This window comes from Caenorhabditis briggsae, assembly GCF_000004555.2.
Source record: "Caenorhabditis briggsae complete genome, chrV, whole genome shotgun sequence".
In the NCBI taxonomy this organism is placed as follows: Eukaryota; Metazoa; Nematoda; class Chromadorea; order Rhabditida; family Rhabditidae; genus Caenorhabditis; species Caenorhabditis briggsae.
Window position 1 is genome coordinate 13,511,007 of NC_013488.2, and position 25,864 is coordinate 13,536,870.

Here is a 25,864-nt window from a genome sequence, read left to right on the forward strand (position 1 = left end):
CGCCGCCGAAGATCCGATAGTCATTTCTTATGTTTTGTTCTTTTTTTTTTCGATGATAGACCAATCCGGATTAAACTCCGGGAGTTTTTTTTAAAAATATAATCAGAAAAGTAGCTTGAAAATTATTGAAATTTTGTATTATACCGTAAAACCTGTATTAGAAGAGCCCCATTAACAGAATAACCCATGTAATAAAAAGGCTCTCCTGAGGTACCTTGGAACGGTTGGCTCTTGTAATACAGGTTTCACAGTAACTGCGAGTTTTAAAACTTTTTAAGCACAACAATTAAGTCGACTGGGAGTCTCATTTAAAAAGGAGACTTTCAATCGACTTAATTTCTGGTAAAGTAGATCTGAAAAGGGATATTTTCCCAGTATTGTCAGAATTACAAAGTTTATTAATTACCAGAAGACAAATATGCAAGTGAAGCATTTTTCAACATTTTAGTCTTTAATTTTTTCAGGTGAACTATCTGAAGAATCATCAATATAGGTGTGGCCGATTCTAAATATCCTAGTTTCATCTTTTAAAAACCATCATTACATCATAATGTCTACAACTGAAAGGATAAAAATTTTTTTGATTCAAATTATGACCTTAAAAGATGGAGGGCAGGAGATTTTTGGCTTTTTTTGAAGCTAGGGTATGCATTCTGACGTAATGGTGTTTTTTCATGTTTCAAAAAACAAAACCATGTTTTGGCTGTAACTTATCAGTGACCTATATCGCCCAGGTAATTGTTCTTCTTGTAAAAACAGTCTCTAACTTTTTTTTCAACTTTATATGCTCAAAAATCGTTTCCTTCTACTTTTCCTTATCAATTCTGCCTTTTTTTCTATTTACATTCTTTTTCTTGACAGACTTTCCTGTTTCTCCATTTTAAGAATCAAACGAAATGCTTTAGGATTATGAGTGCAGGAAACGCGATAAAAGACGATCCCCTATCATATGATCATTTTCTATTTTCAAATGCTTTTTTCAACTTTTTTTTGAGAAGAAAGAATAGTTTTAAAATATAGACTACAGTTGACCCGAAAAGAGGGTCCATTATGTGTCTGGACACTCTTGTTTGCCTGTGTACTTTTATCAATCATCTTATCGTTATTTTCTTCTTCTCCTGATTTGACCGTCGGCCACACTGTAGGGTGTTTCTCCCATCTCCCTGTTCCATTCTACTATTATTTTTGTTTTTCCAGTCATCGTCAATCATGCCACATGAGTCTCCATACCCCCCTGTTAAGATCCCGGTCCGTCCGTACCATGAATTGCTACTGGATTCCATCGACAAAACAATTGCAGAGGGAAAGAATAAGATTGCTTTTATAAGCGGAGACAATCCGAACTACTCTCTTTCTTATGAACAACTTCGTAAAGATGCGTTTGCTGTGGCAGTCTATCTGCATAACATTGGATTCAAGAAAGACGTCGCCGCAGTGGTTCTTCCCAATGTCTGGCACTACGCTTCCTTTTTCATTGGATGTTCCATCAACGGAGGAGCTGTGTCTGGTGCTTCTGCTTTGTTCACTGATTGTAAGTTTACTCTAAAGACATACATCTTATTCTATTCTTATTTTCAGACGAACTTCAACGTCAATTCGTGGATTCTCGTGCCAAAGTTGTTCTCACCTACGAAGATTTCCTTCCAAAAGTTCTTCTGGCAGTTAAACAATCTCCCAACATCCAAAAGATTATCGTAATTCCAAAACCAGTTGGATCTTCTCTTCCATCTGGTGTTGTCTCCTGGCATGAAGTCGTTTCTACTCCAGTCACAGCTCTTCCCCAAGTCCCAATCGATGTGCATAATGATTTATTGGTGCTTCCATATTCCAGTGGAACCACCGGACCACCAAAAGGAGTCATGCTCTCGCATTACAACTTTACCTCAATGATCTCTATGTATCTCGCGTGAGTTAATGATAAGAATCGGGTACAAAGAGCAAACACTTTAAACCTGGTATGACGTAGGGCTGATAATCACAAAAAAGGTCAAACAACTTGTATAACAAATCACAAATTTTCAGAATCGACAAATCCCACAACTTGGATGTTCTCGATCCTAACTGGGATTGTTACAAGGAGAAGGCTCTTCTTTTCCTTCCATTCTACCATGTTTATGGATTCGGTCTCCTCAACCATTGTATTCTCAAAGGAATGACTGGAGTTGTCATGAGTCATTTCGAGCCAAACAACTTCTTGACTGCTGTTCAAAACTACAAAATCCGAATTCTTTGTCTTGTTCCCCCAATCATGGTGTTCTTGGCCAAACATCCGATTTGTGCAAAGTTCGATTTGTCTTCTATTCAAATGATTATGGCTGGTGCCGCTCCTGCCGGAAAAGATTTGATTGAAGAGTTGAAGAAGAGGTATCCAAACATGAAGTACATTCAACAGGGATACGGAATGACTGAGTGTTCGATGGCGAGTCATCTTCCAGATTTGAGAAATAATCAACCATACGGATCTGTTGGAAAATTGGCATCGAACTTGGTCATGAGAGTAAGAGCGTCTTTTGATTCATCAGCTAAACATCATTCAATTGAATTCAGATCGTGGAACCAGGAACTGACAGAGAGCAACCAGTGAACCAAAGAGGAGAAATATGTGTTCGTGGACCTACTGTCATGCTTGGGTACCTCGGAAGACCAGAAGCCACAGCTTCCACTGTTATCGATGGATGGCTCCATACGGGAGATATCGGATACATTAACGAAGATGGAAACCTCTTCATTGTAGACAGACTCAAGGAACTCATAAAGGTCAAAGGACTTCAAGTACCACCTGCTGAACTTGAAGATCTTCTTCTTTCTCATCCAAAGATTCGCGACTGTGCAGTTATTGGAATCCCAGACGCCAAGGCTGGAGAACTACCGAAGGCATTCGTTGTGAGAGCTGATAACACGCTGACAGAGCAAGAAGTCAAAGATTTTGTCAAACGTAAGCAAGAATAACTGGTTGATGTTCTCTATGTGCATTATTTCTCAGCAAAAGTGTCTCCCTACAAGCAGCTGGAAGGAGGTGTTGAGTTCATTGAAGAGATTCCAAAGTCTGCAGCTGGAAAGATTTTGAGACGATTCTTGAGAGACCGATCGACTGCCAAGCTTTAAAAAATTTTAAGGATAGTGATTTTCGTTTTGTACATGCTCATTTATTCAGTTTTCAATAAAAGAATATCAAACAGGCTTAGAACAAACATCACAAGTCATTGGACACGCGTACTCAATTCTTAATTTGTCATCAGTCTCACAGAGCCCAGTTGATTTGTATTCGCCGCAATTCGAGAGACGATCCACACAACTTCCAGCGGATTTTCCACAAAATTCACATGTTTGAGCACAATTGTATTTCATAATTGGCTGTTGGGAAGCAACTGCAGTGCACAAATCCAGAGTTTTGAATAGGTCACAATAGGGATGGAGGTCACGACATTGGCTGGAGACGGATACGATTTGTAGTGAAATCAAGAATACAGAAGGAAATAGACGAATCATTTTCAGAATGTTCTCGAATGGTTTTCCTTTTTTGATTGTGTGAGAATGTATGCACATAATTCATATTATAATGTGATGGGGACGCTCTTATTGAATACATAGAACATGACAAACACCTGCTCAAAAGAAGGATGTGACGTCATCTTGGATTTTGGGGCGAATCAGAATTTATGAAGGTCAGGATTGAAGAAAAATTCAATTAAGTTTTCGCCGAGACAGAATGAAAATCAGATACATTTAGAAAATCAGTTGATCATAGTTTCACACTTTCAGGTGTCGCTCTCCAATTGAGATCAAATGTTTTCTTGTGGACTCTTTACAGTAATCTTATAAAAACCAATTTTCTAAAGCCTTTGTGTTTGAACTCCAAATATGTTTCTAGAATTACCATCTATTGTGTTCAGGCGTACCGTATTTCCTCTAATAGAAGCTCATCGAAATTGTTAACTTCGAGATAAATTATCTCGGTTCCTTCAAAAGAAATAAAAAATTTGTTAACTGATAAAATGTTATTGATATTATGACAAGCATTTTATCAGTTGAAAAAATTTCTGATATCTTTTGAAGGAACTGAGATAATTGAGCTCGAAGTGCAAGGTGTCCTTCTATTAGAGTGACTGGTATAGCCTTCTTCTTTAATTTGAACCAGTCGATCTAGGCCCCTTGCCGAGGGCTCAGCTTCCTGGCTTACACTTACTGTATCTTAGATTTGAGTTTCAAATTTCAGAATTTTGGAGTTTCCAAAGTCACAAAATTTTTAGAGTATTTGAAGGCTTTCTGAATTTCTGAATTATTGAAATTTCTGGTTTCTAAAAGTTATGAATATATAAATTATTGAAAACATTCGGTTTGAATATTCTCTCGCTAAAAAGAGCCAGCTGAAGAAATTAGTTTTGCTTCTGAAATGATTTCTTTGATTTCATAGTTTGTGTGCCACATGATCATTCAGGAAGCTAGAAATTCTAAAACCACAAACTTCAATTTCAAATCTTACTCATTTCCAACATATTTTCGTTCCATCTTGTTACTTTCTCATGAATCACTAACATTCCTACAAGAAAAAAAAACAAAACAGCTCACTTTTTTTTGGTTGGTTGGGTTTTTGCTTTCTTAAGATTAAGAGTATAAAAACAACGGAAAATTCCAGCAGAGATCAAAGTAGATGACGGATTCTTTTGTTTTTTTATGGTCTACTTTTTGTCGTCATCAGTATCCTTTTTTGGAATGAATCATTAGGCTGAAAACATCTTCTGAACCCTCCTGTCTTATTTTCGTCATTTAACATTAGACTTGTAGTTCTTTGTAACCTTAAAGCCTTCACTTTCTTTTTCCAGTCAACCCAATTATCATCTCAAAATATGCCAAGTGCTGAATGGATCAAAGGCGAAATTTTGACTCAAAGATACTGTGGAATCTTCTCGTTGTTCGTAAATTCTCTGTTATCATCTCTTATAATTTTTAAATCCCCGCCAAAACTTGGAAACTACAAATGGTTGATGTTGTATACTTCGCTATTTGAACTGATTTATGCGTTTTTAACTTTGTTTGCTGGTCCACATGTTCATACCTATGGATCTGGATTTATAGTTTTCCAAGATATGAAAAATTATGAATACAGTCATGAGGTCGGAAAATTCCTGATATGGGCTTATTGTTCTTGTTTTGGTTTCTCGATGGCAATGTTTGCTGGTCACTTTATCTACCGGTACAGCACTATAGATTTGTAAGTTTTCAATTTATTTCCAGTCTGTTTCAATCTATTCCAGCAACTTTCGCAATAAATATTTCGCTGGAGCTCGAAAACTTTTCCCATTTCTTCTTCCATTTGTATGCAGCATTATTTGGGGATTTCTATGCTTTTTCTGTTATGATGAGACGCTTCAAAAAAGTTTGTACATGAGGTTGGTGTCCATTTTATTAACCACTATGGTTCGCAAAAAAATTGGAGATGTGGAATAGAAAATCTGGTGGCCGAGGCCGAAGGTCCCACAACGACAACTACCGTAACATAGACATCTTGCTATTTTCCCAGAGAAAAACGGGAAATTTTTAGACCTTTTTAGGTTATTCAGCTGTTTTCAAAGGATCTTTTTCGATTTTTCCGGTTTCGTTGTCCTGAAATTTATTACTGTAGATTACTGTAGAATTTTTAATTTCCTTCTGTAGTTTTTTTTGCAAACACAATCACGTCAAAATGCAGACAAAAAATTACAAGGTTTTCTAAAGTAATCTACAGTAATCTTCCATCAGGAACACCCGTACCGTCAAATTCCGGACAGAAAACTCGGGAAAATCGGAAAAGAATATCCAAAAATAGCTGAAAACCGTAAATAGGTCTAAAAACTTTGCAAAATTCAGGCTGCTGTAGTTGTCGTTGTGAGATCTTCGGCCGCGGTCATCGGGGTTTCTCTTCCACAGCTTCTATGTTTTTGTAACAGAATAATATCTCTCCTCATTTGTAGACAAACTGTATTAGAAAATTACGACGTGGAAATTACTGAATGCGCTTATATCAGTGCCTTGTTTTGGCCTCTTGATCAATTTGGAAACAAGATTGCTGATTTTAGGTCTTTCGTTGGGGTGGCAGTCATGCAGAGTATTGTGGTATTTATAAAACAAATCTAATTCCTTTTTTTACACTTTATTGATTTCAGGGACTATCTCTCGGATGTGTTCTGTACTTTGGTATCAAATGTTATCTCTGGTTATCTCTCAAATTGAAAAGCATTGGTTCCCTTTCGGATGCATCCAAATCTCTTCAAAAACAACTACTTCAAGCACTGGTTATTCAAACAGCAATCCCATTTATTTTGATGTATATTCCTGCTGGAATGATCTTTCTTTTTCCTATGCTCAATGTCGAACTTAATCTGAAATACCCAGTCGTCACTCATGCAGTTGCAATTTATCCAGCTATTGATCCACTGCCAACGATTTTTATCATCAAAATGTATCGCCGTGGGTGTATAGAATGGATCAAAAAGTTGACTTGCATGTCAAAGCTGAATGTTGGGAATTATTTAGTACGAAGGAGTAATACTGTGAACCCTTGGAGTTCCACAATGATGAGCAATTGAACTTCTCGATGCTTAGTGTTAAAAAATGGCAGTATTTAATGTACAACAACTAACTTCTGGTATTCTCTGCGTTTGCATATTTTCAAATTTCATCTGGATTTTTTCACAGTGATTCTATGAATTTTTAGTCATTTTTCAGCCCATAATCCATTTTTAAATCGAAAAAAATATTTTCAGACTTTCAGAAAATCATTTTCCAAACATCGCAAAACCGTTTTCCACTTTCTTGCATACGGCCTCGAAAAAGGGAAGGAAAAAGAAACAAAGGACAGGGACAGTGGGATAATGGATACACTACTGATAGTACAGGATTTTATGCTGGCACTGAATATTTGAAAGTAGTGCGAACTAACAGAACAAAAACTACGAAGAATGTTGGTGTGAGAATTTCGCCATGTTCTAGAAAGAAGTGTTGTTGATCAAAGAAGGCGATGGACTGTCTCCGCTTGAGTAGCGCTTGTACTGTTGACTGATGGCGTCACATTCGATGAAGAAGAGGTGAAGAGACCCGGGAACGAATTGACGAACGATGTGGTTGTTGGGTGGTTCGGGAACGTCAGGGCCAGTTGGAGGGAGCTAGCGATTTCAGGACGAAATATAGACATTAAAATAAGGTTTTTTTAATATTTACATGAAAATTTATTCAATAAATTAAACAAACCGTAAAGCTATACACAGGAAAAATTTCAAATTTCAAAAAATGTGTTAATCGACTGAGTTGGTTCCTCGAATCGCTGAACCATGAAATTGATATTCTCTTTGTATCCGAATTTCGTGTAGAACGGGCACAGCTCAGTCTTGCACTCCAACGACAACTTGTAGACGCCAAGCTCACGAGCCATCTCGACGAGAATTTTGTTGAGCAGCACGCCGAGCTTCTTTCCACGCATCGCTTCGTCAACGACGACGTCTTCGATTCTTCCGCGAAGGCCACACTCGTGGATGTACTTGAACTCAACGACAAGGCTAGCTGCGCCGACGATTTTCGACGTTGTGACGTCTTCAAGAACCACGATGAAGTAGGTGTCGGCGTTCTTCATAGACAAGAATCTCTGCTCGAAATCGTGTTTCGACACGAAGCCAACCGACGTTAGCTGCTCCAGAAGCTTCAGGTAGTCGTCTTGATGGTTAGGGCGAAGGGATCGGACACGGATTTCTGATGGTGTCTTGACACTGGATGGGATGAGATCCTCGTTGAAAAGCGCATCGCCACGCGGCTTTGGCCATTGCTTGACTGGGGTTTCCGAATCCTCCTCGAATCGCTGGTCAAGGAAGTGCAGATTCTTCTGGTATCCGAATTTCTGATAGAATGGGATTAGCTCAGTCTTACATTCCAACGAGAGTTTGTAGACGCCGATCTAGAAGAAATTGAATGAATTTTTAAAAATTTCAAGTTGTAAAATACCGTTTTAGCCATCTCAACAAGCACTTGATTCAGAAGACCGCCCAGCTTCTTGCCACGCATTCTCTCATCGACAACGACGTCTTCGATTCTGCCACGTGTACCTGCCTCGTGAATAAATTTGAATTCGATGAGGAGTGTGGCGGCGCCGACGATTTTTGAAGACCTGGAACATTTTTTTGAATTTTTGAAATAAATAGATATGCCTTACTGAACTTCCTCCAGAACGACGATATAATACGATTTCGCCTTTTTCATCGCGTCGAATCGCTTTCGGAAAACCAGCTGATTGATAAATCCTACGGAAGTGAGCTGTTTCAGCAGCTCCAAATATCCGAAATCGTCGTTGCGAAGCGCACGAAGGTTGAATCCGTCGGGAATCGGGACGTTCGTTGGGAGAAGGAGATCATCAAAAAGAGAAGCCATTGTTTTGAGGGGGTTAGTATTATTGTTAGCTGGAAAATGAAGGTTAGTATTTTATGCGAGGTGTATACGGTAGGTATCTCGAAGCGGCGACACAAAAACAAGAAAGAATTAAGGGGTTTTTCAAAATGGGAGACGGAGTGAGTGAAGAGATGAACAACTAGAAAAATAAAGAAGAGGAGAGATCAGAAAGACAGAGACAAAATTTGGTGCGTTGGCTGGCAAAAATGTAGATCAAATAATGTAAACAGATCTTTTCGGGCGAAAGAACGCCATTGTTACTGCTTTTCGAGTGAGAATTCGTTGATAAAAACCTGAAAAAATGAGTCGAAGAATCCAAGTAAAAAACAAAAGTTTTCAGGTTACTGTAGCTCAACCTGCACATCTTACTGGATTTTCCTGAATGTGAGGTTTTCAGACGGATTTTAGAGATTTCCAGAAGCATTCTTTTTTAATTTTTCATCCAATTAAACTATAAGTCATTTTGTAACACTATTGAAGCCTGAAAACCCTTCGAATGTTCCGAAAAATCATAAAAATTAGGCCAAATAAGCATACATGTCGCGGTGGAGGAATTTTCACTGGCCCGGCTTTTTAAGGGGGGATAAATTTCGTGCTTTAAAATGATTATTTTTACAAAAATGTATCAAAAATTGACAGGAAATTTTTGAAATATTCGGAACCCGGGCCGGGATAATTTTTCTTCAGCCCGGGCCAGGGCTGACCCCTGGCCGGGCCGAGATTTAGCAAGTATGCAAATAAGTGTTTTTCAACTACCGTAACTTGAAGGGACATGTTTTCAATTCTTGAGCGAACTCATTTTATACCTTTCACGTTTTTTTGATGTTTCCAAATTAATTTTAGCTCATTTTGAACCGATTTTCAGCGTTTTCACAAGAAAAATACAAAATAAGCAATAATAAACTAATTTATCCGTAAATATCATCAATAGAGTCCACCATAACTTCATGATATTTCATCTTCTTCTGCTCCAGCTTCCGATGTCTCAATTCGTATAAAACCAGGTCGGCTGGACTCCAAAATACATTTCCACCATCTTTTTTAGCGAAAATCCCATCAAATTTGTGTTTTCGAGTAGGGTTGTACTTTTTCTAGAAGAGAAGTTAATTTTTTTCGAGAAATACATTTCAAAAAGACCTCAATTTTCTTTTTCTTCAATGCCAGATGTTTAAGCTCCACTTCTTATCGAATGTTCTCTTTCTTGGATTGCCACTTCTCATCGTCGCGATTCGTCAAGAAGACGCCGTCGTTGTTCTGTTGAACCAACTGCTCGATATTCTTTTTTTCAAAATTCAAAATCGCGAATTCCGCTTTTTTCTTCTCCTCGATCGCCTTCCTGACTGCCAAAATATCCATTCCGTATTCAGCAAATTCCCGATGTTTGAACTTTTCCGCTTTACGAAGCCTATTCAATGCAATTAGCATGTCTCCATGCATAGGCCACTTCACCACGTGGCACTGGATTTTTTTCAATTTGTTGGTTTTTTTAATGTCAACCTACAGTATCAAATCTTTTTCGAATACTGGACAAGTTCTTAATGTTCACATGGTTATTGATAATTAGCCAAGCAAACAGTAGGACTAAAGCCGTACCGGGCCAAACGAAAAAATCTTCAAAAGTTTCAGATTTTTTGAAAGACAAATAAAATTTCAAATCCCTACCAAACAGCTCAACGGTTCCTGCGGTTCTTGGGTTTTCATCAACATCAGCATCTAGCTGGAAACAATTGGCATCTCTGCTGACATAAAACATTTAAGACAAAAAAAGAAAAGACTTAATTAAAATTAGAGACAATGTGTATTTTTTTATTAATTCTAATCTACGTGGCACAGGATACAACACACACACACACACACTGGCAGAGACTCTGAAAGGATAATAAGCATGGGGGTAGTAGTCAGAAGATTCCGGATTCCGAGAAAAGTATTTTATTCCTGATTCCGTTTCTCAAAAAAGTCATTCCGGACATCTCTGGTCTAGACGCTAGACCGAAAATTGAGACGTTTTCTGTTTCAAATTCTCAAAATTCTCCAAACGACACTCCGTATGACGCGTCGGCTAAACAAAGCGCATGTTCGCTCGTCTCTTTGAATTGTGTTTCAACAAATATCGCAATATTGTTTTCTGTATTTCTAAAATCAATAAAAACCCGTTCAAATGAGCGGTAACCCTAATATAACGGAGAAAAAACATCCCGCAGACAAAATCAAGGTTTGGACTTTTATTGATTTTCGATGTTGTGCCTTCTTTTACATTTTTTCTTTTGCTCATCCGTAATTCCGTTTAACATCGTCATCCACCGGTTTTGTTCAGACTTCAGCACGGAAAAAGTTACCTTTTCTTACATCTTCACTATCTTGGTTGTCCTTCGAATTATTCAAAAACCCATATATTTGGTCATATATTCAATTACAGGAGACATTCGAAAAATTAAAAGAAGAACTCAAAACTCTTGGAATGATTCTCGGTGTTAACAACGACTCAACGACTCAGCCACCGGCTTCCTCGACGCATTCAAAAGAATCCACGAAGCCTGATGACAAAAATCCGTATCACGTATGTCTTCAGTTATTTTTCAGTGGTTCGAATAGTGAAATTTTCCAGAAAGATGTAACAGCTGATGACAAAAAGGCACGCAAAGCTGCAAAGGCTGCTGAGAAGAAAGCAAGAGCAGAAAAATCTGTTGCGAATAAAGCTGCCGCTGCCGCTGGAAGCACTCAACAGCCACAGAAGAAACCAGAACAAGCTGGGAAGAATCAAGAAAAACCGAAGCAAGAACCCAAACAAGTTGTACCCGACAGCACGGAGAAACTCATTGAAGAGAACAGACAGTTGACGAAAACCACAGAACAGCTCGCAGCACAAATGGAAAGTTTAGTTGTTGTTGAAGAAACGAAGACAAATGGAGATTTAAAATCAGCGATTAAAAAGACAACAGGCGTTGAGAAGAACGTACGACATGTTCATAATGTTATCATGCCATCAGCTGTCACATTCGGTAAAATCGAGTGAATATCGTTCAACTGATTCATTTGAATCTTTACAGATCTCCCAAAGAATCAAGTGAAAATAGTAGCTTCTGACTCCGACGAAGGAGTAGCCTCGGAAATTGAGTCCACTGCCATTTCCCAGTTGGATGATGCCACGTGTTTGGCTCATATTCATCCAGCTTTCCTGACGTTGTTGGCCCAATCTGAGTTGGAGAAGATTCCCGATGTCGAGACAGTTTGTATCAAATTTATCAAAGCGTTTAAGGAAGTGAGTTTCTCACAAATACATACCGAAAAAGGGTTTCTAGTAGAGCTTTCTACTATAATTATTTAACTCGGAATATAGAAAACCCAATTTTTACCAAGCTCATAATGTATGTTTTCAGTTCCTTCGTGATTGGACTGCTGAAAGAGAGAAAAACCAAACAGAAGCATCTTCCTTCGGACATGATCTCGACCTGGCCATACGTCCACAACTGGCTCACCTCACACAAAACGGACATTGGCCGCTTCCATTCGCCCTTGGCAACACAGTCAGATTGTTGAAAAGAACTATCAAACGAGTCGATGATCAGACGAATGCCGAGTGTGGAGAGACATTGCAAAACTATCTGGAAGACACGTTGTCGATAAATTTCTCTTCCGCTTACAAAGCAATCAGTCAACTTCTTGTACGCAAAATCCGACAATTCAAAAAAGTGGTTGTGTTTGACTGGTGTCCGGTTGTCAATCATGTACTTTTGGATGCTCGAGAACAAATCGAAGACATGCAGTTGACTGTAATTGATGCGAATTCAAGTGGAAGAGGTACAAGGCACGTGAAGAGCTTTGTCGATCGAGGATATAATGTTAAATATGTAACGATGAAAGGAGCTTCATGGGCATCTCGTGATGGCGCTGTCCTCATCCTTGGATGCTCTGCGATTTTCGCGAATGGAGCTGTAGCCGCACAAAAAGGAGCATTGGCTTCGGTTCTCACTGCAAACCATTACAACATCCCTGTCATTGTGGTTGCTGAACATTTCAAATTTATCGACAAGGTTTGTCTTTTTAGATTGAAATTATTTAATGAACTAAAAAGAAACAAATGGTTCGTTGATCTAATTTGTACAATGATTTGATAGAAACCTAAATCGTGTACTCTCACGATGGTCATCTCTATCCCATCACATGGTTTTGTTGGATGGCACGTTGGTTGGTGTTATTCAAAGGTCGATCAAAGAGAAATACCATCCAGCAAGGTTATCGATATGAAAGACACAAAGAACGGATAGAGTGAACTGAATGGTCTCCACATGTTACTTGCACCGAAGGCGTTTTGATCAGAACCTTATACAGTACCGGTCAATAAGATATACAAAACATATTTTTAGTTGATATTAGGCCATTTGGGCATTTTAGTGAGTCTGGAGCTCGCGCCAGAAAAGATGTCTTTCAGAAATCGGGAGATATCTGAAAAAACTAGAGCTTTTCAAAAAATTCTGTGAACGCAATTTTTTCAAACTACCTTAAAACCTGTATTAGAAGAGCCCTTTGGCCCCTCTTTGACATTTGTAGCTTGAAAGTGAAAATTTCCGTGCGTTAAAAGTAAAAAATAGTTCGGAAATTCTAAAATTTCACAGAAATCTGTTGAAAAACGCTTTTCTTTTTCTCAAAAACTTGCTTAATTTCGGTGAAATGGACACATATTCATGAACTTTGAGCGAGAATTCACCAATTTTTCAAGCGAAAATGATTTGAAAAACGGCTGGAACAATAACAGGGTCCCTCTAATTGAAGGGTATTTATGATGTTAGGGCTCTCCAGAGGTACCGTAAAACAATATAAGTTCCGGCCCTTCTAATACAGGTTTTACGGCAGTACTGTTTCAAACCCTTCGGTTTTGAAAGTGATCGGGAACTTGACAGCCGAGATCCAGAATCCTGAAAATTGTCAAAATGGCAGAAAATCAACTGAAAAAGGATCTTATTTTTCTCATTGACCTGAATTTATAATAATTCAAATTAAGCAAAGTTAAAATTTTCAAAGCAAAAATCCTTTTTTTTCAGGGACAAGTATTTCAAAGAGTGGCTCTTCTCGGACGTCAAAATATTGAGTTCATCCAATCGGATCTAGTGACTGCTGTCGTAACAGATCTACGAATCCTTGGACCAACATCTGCTCCAGCTGTTCTGAAAGCCAAAGCGCTGACAGACATGGCCTAGATTTGTAGGAGTATTTTAAACACCACGGGTAATCGAACTTTCTTGTTGTTTTCCGTTATTGCTTCTATTGGTTTTTCTTCTTTATTTGAATAGATATTAGTCCCATTTTTTTTCTCCTTTATTTTTTTGTGCTCACTTTCCCCGTATTCATGTTCTGTTTCGCAGCACCAACCATGTTTTTAATGAATGTTTATTGTTTTGTTATTAGAAGAATCTTTATTTCAATCAGAAACAGAAAATTAAGAATAACAAGAACCCGTTGTGTCTTAAGAAATATAATCTAGACTATTTACAAATACACTTTTGAATTGAGAATTCTTAGAAAAGGAGAACGACTGGAAGGAATGCCGCAATAAGGATCGAAAGAATCGAAGAAGATCTGACAAGAGGAGCTTGAACCAATTTAGGATTAGCTGGATGATCAGACACCTGATTGCTCTGTGCTACAACATCGTTTCCTTTGGGTGGGGACGATGGAGTTGGCATTCTGTACGTCTTCACATCAGCACAAACTTGTGGCCACTTGGCAACTGCATTCGTATCCAGAGCCATTTTCTCCATGCTGGCGAACGATCGGCGTGTCAGATCAATAACCAGTTGAGCAGTTTCCGAATCACATTCATGAGCAATGGTTGGAATGTCACAGTGGAGAGTGCAAGTGATATATTCACATCCTTGAGCTAGATATTGCTCAGCGCGAGTTGTGTCTCCACTCAAAACGAGATTCTTAAAGTTTTCGGTCATCGAAGAGACGGCGTCGTGGTGTGGAGTGCACGTCTTCACACATTCCTTGTTTGGACGCATTTTGATAAGACAAGGGAACTTCTCACGGATGGCGTCGAAATTATAGACACAGTAGTGATCGATGATTTCAGAGCTGCGCATCAGAAGTTGATGGAGAAAGCCTGGAGTGCATTTTGAGGCACAGTTTTGGAAGTTATGGTAGATTCTGAAATGAGAAAGAAAAATAGTTTGGGTTGAGGCTTCTATTCAGTCGGGAAATATAGCCGACTGACCGACCGGCCACCCAGCCGATCGAAAATTGAGGCTTCCATTTCGGTCGGTCGGAAATCGCGACCGCCGACCGATAACGGACCGAACTTTTGCATTTGCGCGTCAACAAGCCAAAGAGTGTTTGCGTACGCAGCATTTTATTTTACGACACACAACGAGCTTTTTGAATTTTTGAACTTCGTACGCAAACACTGTCTTTCATTTTGACGAGCAAATTCAAAAGTTTGGTCGCGATTTTTGACCGGCCGAAATGGAATCCTTTGTTTGTATATCCTAAAGATTAACGAAATGATATCACTTGGAAAACAACCATCTATGGAAAAACAAACACTTACTTGCAGAACTTCTCGAAGAATGTAGTGTTTGAGAAAGAAGTCAAAAAGTCATTGAAATTCAATTGCATTAGAGAGGAAGCCCGATCTTGTCCGATTTGGGATCTGATATTGTCCATGAACTGAAATGCGCATTGTCCGGCACAAGAATCAGCAGAAGAGTCTGTGGTGTGAGGTCTGAAAACCTTCAGAATCAGATTCGGTATTCTTCTAAAATTCAACACTTACGCAACAGTTGGAATTGCTGGATCAAGAGTGTGAGATGGGTGATCAAAGGCTGTAGTGCCGGAAATGATCAGGAGCAATGCGACAATTTTCATGGCTATTTTTTTCTGAATGGTTGAAACTGGTTGAAAATCGTTTCGCCTTTATTCTGATTCTGATTCTCCACCTCCTTTTACAAGTTGGAAAAGAATAAGGAACGCCCCCTTTCGTCTTCTCTCAGTTTCTCGCTAACCCCAAAAAACCGGGAGACGGGGAAACAATGGTCGAGAAAAAGAAAAGAAAAAAGAAGAAAACGTTGATTGTGTAATGGTTAGAAGGAGGACATGATGATGACAAGGTTACAACGACAGAAACCCCTTGTTTGTTCGAGAGTATCAGAATTGAGGACGAGATGAGGAGGAGGAGGTCAAATGATAAGGGAATCAGAGGACATTACAAGAAAAATATAAACTTTTTTGTAAAAAGGAGTGATCGAACATGGCTTTGTTTGAAATAAGAGGAAAAAATAACTGAACAAACCGGACTCAAAATCTGTTTGACTCTTTCAATAGAACATGATAAACGTTGAAGCCCTGAAAATTGCAAGTGGTGTGGCACTCAATTTACAATGTCAACTTTGAACTAAATTATCTCGATTCCTGTGAAAGATATCAAAAAGTGGTGAACTGACAAAATATTTTTGATATTATGATAAACATTTTGTCAGTTGACTCTTATTTGATATCGTTTATGCGAAGCGAGATAATTGAGCTCAAAGATGACGGTTTGGGTGGACTTCTATTAGACGAAATACGGAAATTTAGTTTTGGTTTAATTGAAAATGGACATCCCATTTGGATGAGTTCAAATAAAAATGAATCCATCTACAAACATAAATCCAGATTTTCATATAGAACTTTCCGAAAATTTTCAGAAAAGTTTTCCAAACGTCCAACTTTATAGAATTTTGATGGGGTTATGCACAAAGGTTAAAGAGCTAAAAATACTGTGTAGAATGATTTAATCAATTTGAAAAAGATTGAAAAAGTTTTTTTTTTTTTTGAGAATTGGAATTTTTGTTTTGAAATTTGGCTAAAGGTGTTCTCAAGTTCGTCATATCTAGGTCAAGCATATACATTGGCAAAAGTATGGATTCTTTGACCTTCACTAAATTTCTTGTTTTTGCTAGAACGGCTTCATGTGGATGATTAAAAAACTGAACTTATCACAAAAATTGAAACAAAAAGTTTAGACTGAAGTTCAGTCTCTAAAAATCCAGAGAAAATTCAATAAAAATTCTGTCATTACCAGAAATTTTGTCTCGAGAAGAGCAGAAAAAACAACAAGATTAAAACGAGGATAGTGAGAAAAGAATCTCATGTTGAATGGAGAGAAAAATAAAGAAGGAAATTGTTTTTTGGACAACACCTTGTTCAGCCACCCATGGATTTTCTATTCTTTTTAAGAAACTGGAAATTCAGCTTTTTTCTCTTCTTTTTGGGTCATTTACTATTTCTAACCACAGATTAAAAAGTACAGATGAAGAAGAAAAGAAGAAAGAGATAAATGATGCAGACGGGTTGATGAATAGAATGAGATGAGAAGCAATTTTTTGTGTCTATTGGTAGGGGAAGAGGAAGAGAAAGTTTGGCATAAAAAAGGCTTTTGGAATATGATTACTATTAGAAATACTTTTGATGAATAGAGTATTAGGACCAATTGGTAGATGGAGAAAACAAGAAAACAATATTTTGCAAATGGAGGGAAATGGAGAAGAGAAAGTTGAACGAGAACTAGTCGTTGGGGGTTCCAGTTAAACCATGTGGCAGCCAAGAAACCCATTTTGGATTATTCATTCTCAGATTCTTATAGAACATCCCAAAAATTTATGTATTTACCAGCAAGCTGGTGAGCCTTCGGCGCGATTCAATCTAGTTTTTTTACTTGTTCGTCGCTCCACGTCTCACTTCTTAAACTGTCTAAGTTTCGAGTTATTTGATCAATTTTGAAGTGAGTTATCGCTTGTCAAAGTTGCTTCATTTCAACAAAATCACAAAGGCATGCAAAAAACATTATGCTGTTCATCTTTGGAAAATCATAACATTATCTAGTCTTGAGAAATCGCTTTGAAACAAACGTAAAATCATATTTCTGTCATTTTCGTGCTTACAAAGTACTGATGTCTGAAGATATACCCGTTTTTATCAGTCCGGGTAATTGTGCGCCACCCTGTACAGTTCCAATCTGCCTTAGAGAGGGGTGATGCAACTTGAAATTAGCTCTATTATGGTTAAATGCTCCCTGAAACTTTCAGAAGGATCCGAAAAAAATTGGCCTATTTTTCTAGATGGTCACAGTTTTCTGTTTTCAATTAAAACACCAAAATAACAAATTGCCTTTCTTAATGACATCAAGTTTTTAAAGAACTTCCGACACATGAAAATGTTTTCTCTTCTCCTGATTTTTATTCTCTGATAGGCCTTTAGGTACAATATGAATCACATCAAAGTTCGAATAAATTCTTTTCACATCTTTTCAAAGTCCTAAATTGTTCTGTACTTGTCTAGATCTCCCTAATGGAAGTTCACCTGAAATTATCTCTTTTGTAGACCATCTATCATCCTTTTTAAGTAAAAAATGGTCGAAATCTCTCAACCGGTTGTCTAGCCATTGGGTCGTCCATTTCGTGTAATTACACTTATAAAACTCTTGAAAAACAATGACTGAAAATAAGTATACCTAAAAGTTGTTTTTTGGTGTCATTCTGCAAAACTGATAGCTATGAAGAACTAATAGTTGTTGTTGTTGTTCATGCAAAGAAACAAGAAGAACGCTTTTTGTAGTATGTGTAGTATGGTAAACTTTGCTTTCACTACACATTGAATTCCGCATCCAAAGATCTCTCAGGTTTCGTGACTTTTTAGAATTATCCCATATCACAAGGTCAAACTAATTTATCAGAATTCGAAACCTTTACCATTTCTATCTCTCCACCTCTATCCCAATGTCCTTCGTTTTTTTCACGTTCTAATTGGTCTATCACCTGTGTCCACAACGTCATCTAACTTGTAACTTTCGGTTTTCGTTTTTTTAGGTTAGCCTTTTTTCAAACTCGAGAAGTTTTATTATGAAAAGCTGGAGAGAAGAAGGTTTCTATGATTTCTTTCATGTGAAAAGATTAAAAAGAAAAAGAGATCGAAGACAAGAGAAAACAAGAGAGAAAGATGTCATCGGTTCATATACAGTCATCAGTTAAGATGCGATGAAATTTATCTCTTGGCTCCGAACATTCGAAAATATCCGAGTTTAACACAAAGATGAACGTCTTTGTTGGCTGGAGTGGTGTCACAAACGAAGTCTTCCGGGCACAGACAAGAACGAGTACGACCGATTCGGCATGGCTCGTTTTCCTCGCATGCTGAAACAGTTATATGGTTTTATGAATTTAAAGTCTTAAGACACGAAGTTGTTTTAAAGATTCGTATTCAGATCGTCTTGAAATCAAGTTACGGTGAAACCTGTAATAGAACAACCCTTCTCTCTGTTAAGTTTGAGCTCAATTATCTCGGCTTCTATAAGAAATATCAAAAATCTGTTAACTGATAACATATTTGTGATATCATGATAAAAATTGTATTAATTGACAGATTTTTTAAATTTCTTACAGAAATTGAGATAAGTGACCTCAAAGTTGATGTTACGAGTGGGCTCCTATTAAAGGAAATCCGGCAAGTATACTTACTCTGGACTCCGATCACTTCATAAGCGCTTCGCTTCTTGTGAGCGTTGGTTTGGATCAATGGTTTGAATAACGGGTCATTCTTCAGAAGATGTTTGAGATTACAGTCTTTGCTTTCTTCGATTTGGTCAGAGAGAATCGCGACGATGGAGCCTAAATATTGGACGGTTTATATCATACATGGAAAATCTTCTTGGCCCGAGGTGCTGAAGGGGAACCATATACTTTTTTTCCATAACTTTGATCAATTTTTGACCACTTCCATTGAGAATAATTTATGAAAATTGAACAAAATACAATTTAAAATTCTGGAAAATTCGAAAATTCAGAAATTCCAAAATCCCAAAAAATTCGAAAGTCGAAAAAACACAGAAATTGCAAATAGATCTGGAAAACTGCTGATTTCTAAAAATTCTAGAATTCTAAGAATTCAAAGACTCGAAACACAAAAAAAAGAAAAAATGCAGAAAGTTCTAAGAACCCGAATCTTTTGGAAAACTGGATACCGAAAAATGGAGTAATTGCAAATCAGAATGTCTAAATTTTTCTAAAATCTAAATTTTACAGTTCTCAAATTTCAGGTTTTCCAGAAAGTTTTCTCTGAGGGCCTGAAATTTCAAGAAAACTGGAAAATATAGAAATTTCCAAATTTTTAAAAAATCAAAAATAGAAATTTAAATTTCTGAAAAATTGGTGATTTTCGAAAATGCAAAAAAAAAACTGAGAAATGGAACTTCTACATTTGCAAACCAACAAAATATAACTTTTCTGAAGAATTATGCTTGGGACATGTATACGGTCATGTTTAGTGTAATATTTAGCTCTATTCGAGTATCATCCCCTATTAGGTTTCAATTTTCTTCCAAAAGAATCGTCACTTTCTGACTTGGGTTATTTATCAATCCCTTTTTTTCAAAATGTTTCTGAATCCCTGAAGTGGAAGATAGATGACGTGTATCCCTGAAGAGTCCTAACACACTCTATTTATCTAACATCCAAAAAACTATGAGCCCCTGGGAACCATCTCAATATAACTCACATTCGATTTCCTCCATTCTAGAATCATCAATGTAATAACCAACAGATGTCGTGACCAAAAGGAGAAGAAGCAAAAGTAAATTCATCTGGAGCAAAAAGAAATACGACTAGAAAATGATGAACTCAAACAAAACAAAAAAGTGAGCAGGAAAGAGAAAGGAAATGCATATGTTGGAAGAGTCGGATAGACAAAAAGAAGAAGAATTGACATTTGAAGTGAAAAGGAACAGAAGAGGAAACGTGTGGAAGAGCTCTGTTTGAGTGAGCTCCGCCTTCTTGGATATATTATGTGTGGGGGTGAAAGGAAGTGAGAAGAGGTTTCTTGGTATTTGAAAAATGAGATAGTGAGATTGGAATTCAGAGATGGCGGCAAAAACGGAAAAATGATAGCTCTAAGAATTTCACGATGAGAGATGAATGAGATTGCCCCCTCCTTCGAAAATGATATTTTTAGATCAAATCAAGACTCATTGGATTTTGAAGAGTCTAGGAAGAATCAACTAATAAGAATCATGCCTGGCTGGTTTAGATACATTTGAATTTTCAGGAAAAAAAGTATTTATACCCAAATCTAAACTAATACTATAGCGGCGGAGTCGAGGTTTTGTAGGCTTCTTACACCTATACGAAATACAAAATGCTCCAGCAGTGGTAAGTTAGTTTTTCAGTAGTATGAAAATTTGCATTGGGATTTTTTCCTTAAAAATCTCGGGCGTCAACGGAAACCTATGATCAAAGGTTGGTCAGATTCCGGATAAGACCGCTACTAAAGCCGACCAAACTCCGACAAACTTATGACAAGGTTCAATCCTAATAGTATTTCAGCTTTCAACTTCTGACCAAAATTGAATTACGGTCCGCTATAGAGCCGTTCTTGGGCAAGTTACAATCATAACCTGGCCCAACTCGGTCGAAAAGCCGAACCCCTCAAATTCTGATCAGAAATTACAAGCTGAATGACGAGCTACAATAGACGGTTGTATCAAAAAAGTTTAATACAAAAGTAAGACTCATGACAAATTTGTAAAAGAGTATACATGTTTGGAGCAAAAAGGAATTTGAAGAATGAAGAGCCCGGGTTCACCGTCCTCTTTCTCTTCTTGATGAGACAGGAAAAAATAAGCCGTTTAGGTTTAACTACAAAAATCGGAGAATAGGGAGAAGAGAGGAACTGATAAATAAGGAAAAGGTTACAACTTTTACTTCTCTAAACAGGGCGGTGGTTGTTTCGTGAATCTGAAATGATGCTATTTTCAGGTCAAGCTGGGTGGGTGGAGGTGACACCGGGTTGACGTATTTTGAAAAATGAGTAAACGTTTGAACTGGAAAATAGGGGAAAGGCATAACGGAAGTCATGTGACACTACCGTAACACGCCTGAAAATCATTCAGTTGTCAGAAACGAAAAATTTCAGCGTTCATTATATTTCAGCTGCTTAATATTTTCGAAGAAAAAATTGTAATTTCACAGCGTCGCATTAATTCAATGATAACAAAAATTGATTTGAATTCAAAGTTGTAGAACTGTCTCTACAAATACACTATCATTCATAATATTGATAAAGTTACAACCAGTTCATTGGAGTGAGAAAAAGTTGGAAAAAACATGTAATTTCTTAGGCACGCTGTTTTTTCCGGAACGTTTTTTGAAATTTTTCGTTGACGATTGTGAACCAACTACACTATCGCTCGCAAACCGTCAACTTTGAGCTCATATATCTCATTTCCAAATCAAAAGTGATGAACTGTAAAAATGCTAATTATAATTTCAGAAAAATTATAGTTGGTCACTTTTTGGAAACCAACCGAGATAAATTGGTCCAAAGTCTGAATATTAGCGTCCGAGCGCGTGTACAAAATGCTCCGAAAAAAACCTCCGTGCTTAGTGCCGAAAAATTCTAAATGCTGAAAAATCCAAAATTCTCGAATACCGAGAAACCAATTTCAAAAAAAAAAATAAACAGAAACAAAGAGTTTGAGAAGTTGACTCTAATTGAGAATTCAATGGCGTGCATCGTAAAGCATCGTCCATAATTGTGTCGAATGAATATTTTCAATTGTTTGGTCGAATGACTAAAATATGCTCCTCAATACAAACATATTTGGTTTCGAAATTATATTGCAACATTTTTACATTTCGAAACTATCCTTCAAAACTTGTTCCACTTTTTGAATTACCCCCTATCCTATTACCTCCTTCAGAAATCGACCAAGTCAATATCTAGGTCATGTTTTCCTCCTTTTCCACATTTTTTGGTTCGTTCTGCTCTTCTAAATATATTTTCAGCACATTTTTCAGGACATGTGACTCAGCAAAAATGCCATTTTTTTGCGTTTTTCCCTAAAAATGGTGTTTGCAAGTGTGTTATTTGCTCTCTGCGAGAAACATCGCCTCGTCGTCGCCCCATCATCAAAATCAGCGTCATAAATGCGACGAAAGACTGCAATTAGAGAATTCTTCTTTTTCTCCCGCACATTCTAAACTGATAACCGATGCTCGCCCCTTTTTCGGTTTTTTCCTCCTCCTGATATCAGTAGTTTCATTTTTGACTCTTGGCATTTTTTATTTTGTTGACGAAAAGACAAAAAATTTCAGAAACACCTTTCTTGACCATGCACATTACGGATCTTATGGTCAAAACGCTTGAACTGACAAATGCCACAGAACTCGAGCCATTGCAACAATCAATGGGGTTACTGTAGTGGAATTAGACGTAAGTCATGGGAAGGAAGGAACAAGGGGAAGCATTTAGATAGTGATACCAGAGGATTTTAGTGACCTTATAATAAAATTATAGCTATTATAATTATTATCAATTTGAGTAATTGGTTCCGACTGTTTTGTTTGTTACAAACTGAAGAAAATGATATCATAACCGAGAAGAAATATTTGAACTTCGAAATACCGTAATTTTTTCGAAATGTCTTCATGTAGGGTGTATATCTTGAAACCCAAAAACGCTAGAAAAGTTTTGTTAACTGAAGAAATGTACAAAATACAAAGAGGTAAATTTTTCTAGTTAACAACTCGTTGATAGCATTTTTTCGTTGAATATATATGCGCTAGAAGTTGGAGGAAAGGTTTAATAGAAGGTCACCGTATACTTAAACTTTGAGCTTATAAATCACGATTCCTATAACAGATATTAAAAAGTGACCAACTAATAAAATGGTTTTGATATTCTAATAAATATTTTGGCAGTTGACCGCTTTTTGATATCTGTTATAGAAACCGAGATATATGAGCCCAAAGTGCAGGTAATGGGTGGCTTCATATTAGAGTATTGACAACAAAAAGGACCAAACTAAATAAATTTCAAAGATTGAAAAGCTGGTCTCATCAGAAAAAGGTCAATTCATCGCATCTGATTTCAGGCGGCTGAGGGCCACTTCCGAGTGCATTTGGTGCGAGATTCCGAGAATTTGAACGTACAATTGGAGGAGGGAAGCAAGCTCGCCGCCTACTACAATTCTCTTTTCTGGCATGAAATTTCGACGGCCGAAAAGATTTCAATTGCAAGTGGCCAGTTTTATAGGCGATTCCGAGTCAGCGATGGAGATATCAAACATTCGGTTTTCGTTACGAAATCCGAGAAAAGAGGAAGTGCTCGTTCCCGATTGACACTTCCGGAGCTGGAACGAGTAGCTCGAGAAATTGCCACGTTGCATGCAGCCAACTCGAGACTTGCGAGATGTGCTTTGGATGTGGAAGAGAATTATGGGAACATCAAAATGTATAGAAAGAAGATTCAGCGAGAAGTCATAGAGATTCTAGAGTCTGCTGTGACACAAGAACTAGCACGGTACTTCGTGAATCCAGCTTCAATTCCTCAAAAAATTGGAATTCTGACACATCATTTGGAGACACATAAAAAAGAAGATGATGAAGAGAATCATCAACACAAAGTGATCACACATGGAAGGTTATCAGGGGATACATGCAGATTTGATGAAGATGGAAAATTGGTAGAGATCACGGAATGGGAGGTGGGTCTCTAAATGAAATTGAATCAAAGTTTAAAGTTTAAAAATTTAAGAACATTCATCTTGGAAATCCCGTCGAAGATCTGACTAATTTGCTGGTCACATCTGCTGATGTTGACATTCGAAGAAAGAAATTTATGAAAGTGGGTATATGAGAACAGCAAAATACAAAAAGCCAGATGTTCCGAAAAATGAGAAAAAATGAGATTATTGAAACAATTTTATAGGTGTTTCAAGTCTACTTTTACACTCTTGTGGATACGCATCCGCCAAATTTCCAACTTCCCGATTTGAAAAGATGGTTCAAGGAATTTGAGGCAAAAGCAGTGATGAACGGGTTAGTAAATGCGCTCAAATGCGAACAACCGTAATACTACAGTAAAAATTAGCTACTAGTCGCTACGCGGTGCTTGCATTGCATCCGAAACCTCTCAAAAAAAATTTTCCGCACTTTTTCCTAAGGAATGCCGGCCGCCCTGTGTAGCGACTCAGCAGTTCAATTCAAAGATTTCGTGGTGGGACTACCGTATTTGCTCTAATAGTAGCCCGACCCAATTCGTGTACTTTGAGCTCAATTACCTCAGTTCGTATGAGAGATATCGAAAATCTGTTAACTGATAAAATGTTTGTGATATTATGATAATTGAGTTACATGTTGAAACTTATTTGATATCTTTAGAAGAAACCCAGATAATTCAGCTCAAAGTGAACTGTATTGGGCTCTATTAGAGGAAACACGGTCACTCTAGTTTTCCTACGGTATTAATGTTAGCGCATTTACAAGTACGGCGAAAAAGCTATTTTTTTAATTTACCGGAAAAAATCACTGTGTGGACAAAAAAGAGAAAATGAGCGAGAGAATGGAACATGAGATATTGTGAAACATAGCGAATAATGTTCTGATAAACAGAGAAAAAATTGGTTATGATTCAAAAAATGACGAATTTTCATTCGCCTTGTTTTGAATGCCGTATGTTTATAAATCATGTAAATCAAAATTGGCTGAAAACACACAACCAATTTTCTCGTCATTCTTTTCTTCTTCATATAATTTTCTACTTTCAGAATCGAGTCACTTCTTCTAACACTTGCCGATTCTCCAGATGAAAATTTGAAACGAGAAGCTGCTCATCGTTGGGAAACTTCACTAGATGATTCTGTGGATTTCCTTACTGGAAACTATATTTCTGATCACGAACACACGTTCTTCTCCCACAAAGACGAAGACGAAGACTAAAAAAGGAAGAAGGAAAAGAAGATTTATATTCGAGCCAGTAGTAAAATAAAAATAAATGTCATCGATATCTAAAAATAAATGCCTTTTTTCTTGTCCTTGTCCTGTTTGTCTATTGGGTGACGAATAAATAAATCTTCCGGGGGGAGGAACAAAACGGAAAACGAGATGAATCTTATGGTTACGGAGTCAAGAAATTGAGAAATAATGAATGGATGACGTGGGTGAAGGGGAGATGCAGAAAACACTTGAAATTTGTAAAAAGCTCGCAAGTAAACTGTGAAGGTTTGGAGGAAAGTGAGGGGAAACGAAATTAAAATACTGAAAAGTGAATTTTGGAAAGAATAGGAAATCTTGAAGGCTTAATTAATCCAATTTCTGAGTTTGCAGCTTACTTTCCAATGTATTTTTAGTGGATCCTGACTTCTGACTCCTGACTTCTGAAATTGTGAGAATGGCAATTGAGAGTAATAATTCTAAACCTCTGAATTTCCTACAACTTCATACAGTAAACAATTAGAATTGTGAAGTCGCAGGTATGGCAAGGTTGCCGAGAAGCGTACAAACGGCGGCTGAAGATCTAACGAGGGAACCACAGCACCTCGTCAATTTTGCTTTTGATGAAAGTTTCAAGATTGGTAAAGGATAGTCTATCTAAACACCTCTGAAAATTTTAGAATCCAGTTTCAGTATCAAAAATCTCGCTTTCAGTG

The 25,864-nt window shown here is 37.4% G+C and overlaps 8 protein-coding genes across 8 annotated transcripts; 4 read left to right on the forward strand and 4 right to left on the reverse strand.

Annotated features, from left to right (window-relative positions):
• Positions 1-1,209: 1,209 nt before the first annotated feature.
• CBG19289 lies at positions 1,210-3,105 on the forward strand (the record flags this gene model as incomplete). Its single annotated transcript, XM_002637511.1, has 5 exons — positions 1,210-1,531; positions 1,579-1,906; positions 2,023-2,497; positions 2,548-2,935; positions 2,984-3,105. The coding sequence occupies 5 exons, from the start codon at positions 1,210-1,212 to the stop codon at positions 3,103-3,105; spliced, it is 1,635 nt and encodes a 544-aa protein (XP_002637557.1).
• Positions 3,106-4,847: 1,742 nt separating this feature from the next.
• Positions 4,848-6,566, forward strand: CBG19291 (the record flags this gene model as incomplete). Its single annotated transcript, XM_002637512.1, has 4 exons — positions 4,848-5,212; positions 5,256-5,391; positions 5,953-6,093; positions 6,144-6,566. 4 exons carry the CDS (start codon positions 4,848-4,850, stop codon positions 6,564-6,566), a joined length of 1,065 nt encoding a protein of 354 aa, XP_002637558.1.
• A 686-nt stretch (positions 6,567-7,252) lies between these two features.
• On the reverse strand, positions 7,253-8,394 carry Cbr-gna-2 (the record flags this gene model as incomplete). The annotated part of the gene is made up of 3 exons (XM_002637513.1): positions 7,253-7,924; positions 7,972-8,134; positions 8,180-8,394. 3 exons carry the CDS (start codon positions 8,392-8,394, stop codon positions 7,253-7,255), a joined length of 1,050 nt encoding a protein of 349 aa, XP_002637559.1.
• A 1,200-nt stretch (positions 8,395-9,594) lies between these two features.
• Positions 9,595-10,125, reverse strand: CBG19293 (the record flags this gene model as incomplete). The annotated part of the gene is made up of 2 exons (XM_045237997.1): positions 9,595-9,870; positions 10,075-10,125. 2 exons carry the CDS (start codon positions 10,123-10,125, stop codon positions 9,595-9,597), a joined length of 327 nt encoding a protein of 108 aa, XP_045096739.1.
• Positions 10,126-10,570: 445 nt separating this feature from the next.
• CBG19294 lies at positions 10,571-13,607 on the forward strand (the record flags this gene model as incomplete). The annotated part of the gene is made up of 5 exons (XM_045237998.1): positions 10,571-10,624; positions 10,829-11,411; positions 11,460-11,671; positions 11,790-12,443; positions 13,452-13,607. 5 exons carry the CDS (start codon positions 10,571-10,573, stop codon positions 13,605-13,607), a joined length of 1,659 nt encoding a protein of 552 aa, XP_045096740.1.
• A 318-nt stretch (positions 13,608-13,925) lies between these two features.
• On the reverse strand, positions 13,926-15,273 carry CBG19295 (the record flags this gene model as incomplete). Its single annotated transcript, XM_002637516.1, has 3 exons — positions 13,926-14,556; positions 14,957-15,130; positions 15,182-15,273. 3 exons carry the CDS (start codon positions 15,271-15,273, stop codon positions 13,926-13,928), a joined length of 897 nt encoding a protein of 298 aa, XP_002637562.1.
• Positions 15,274-18,426: 3,153 nt separating this feature from the next.
• CBG19296 lies at positions 18,427-20,020 on the reverse strand (the record flags this gene model as incomplete). Its single annotated transcript, XM_002637517.1, has 3 exons — positions 18,427-18,575; positions 18,900-19,049; positions 19,936-20,020. 3 exons carry the CDS (start codon positions 20,018-20,020, stop codon positions 18,427-18,429), a joined length of 384 nt encoding a protein of 127 aa, XP_002637563.1.
• Positions 20,021-22,546: 2,526 nt separating this feature from the next.
• Positions 22,547-25,154, forward strand: CBG19297 (the record flags this gene model as incomplete). The annotated part of the gene is made up of 5 exons (XM_045237999.1): positions 22,547-22,567; positions 23,309-23,920; positions 23,971-24,060; positions 24,145-24,254; positions 24,983-25,154. 5 exons carry the CDS (start codon positions 22,547-22,549, stop codon positions 25,152-25,154), a joined length of 1,005 nt encoding a protein of 334 aa, XP_045096741.1.
• Positions 25,155-25,864: the final 710 nt, after the last annotated feature.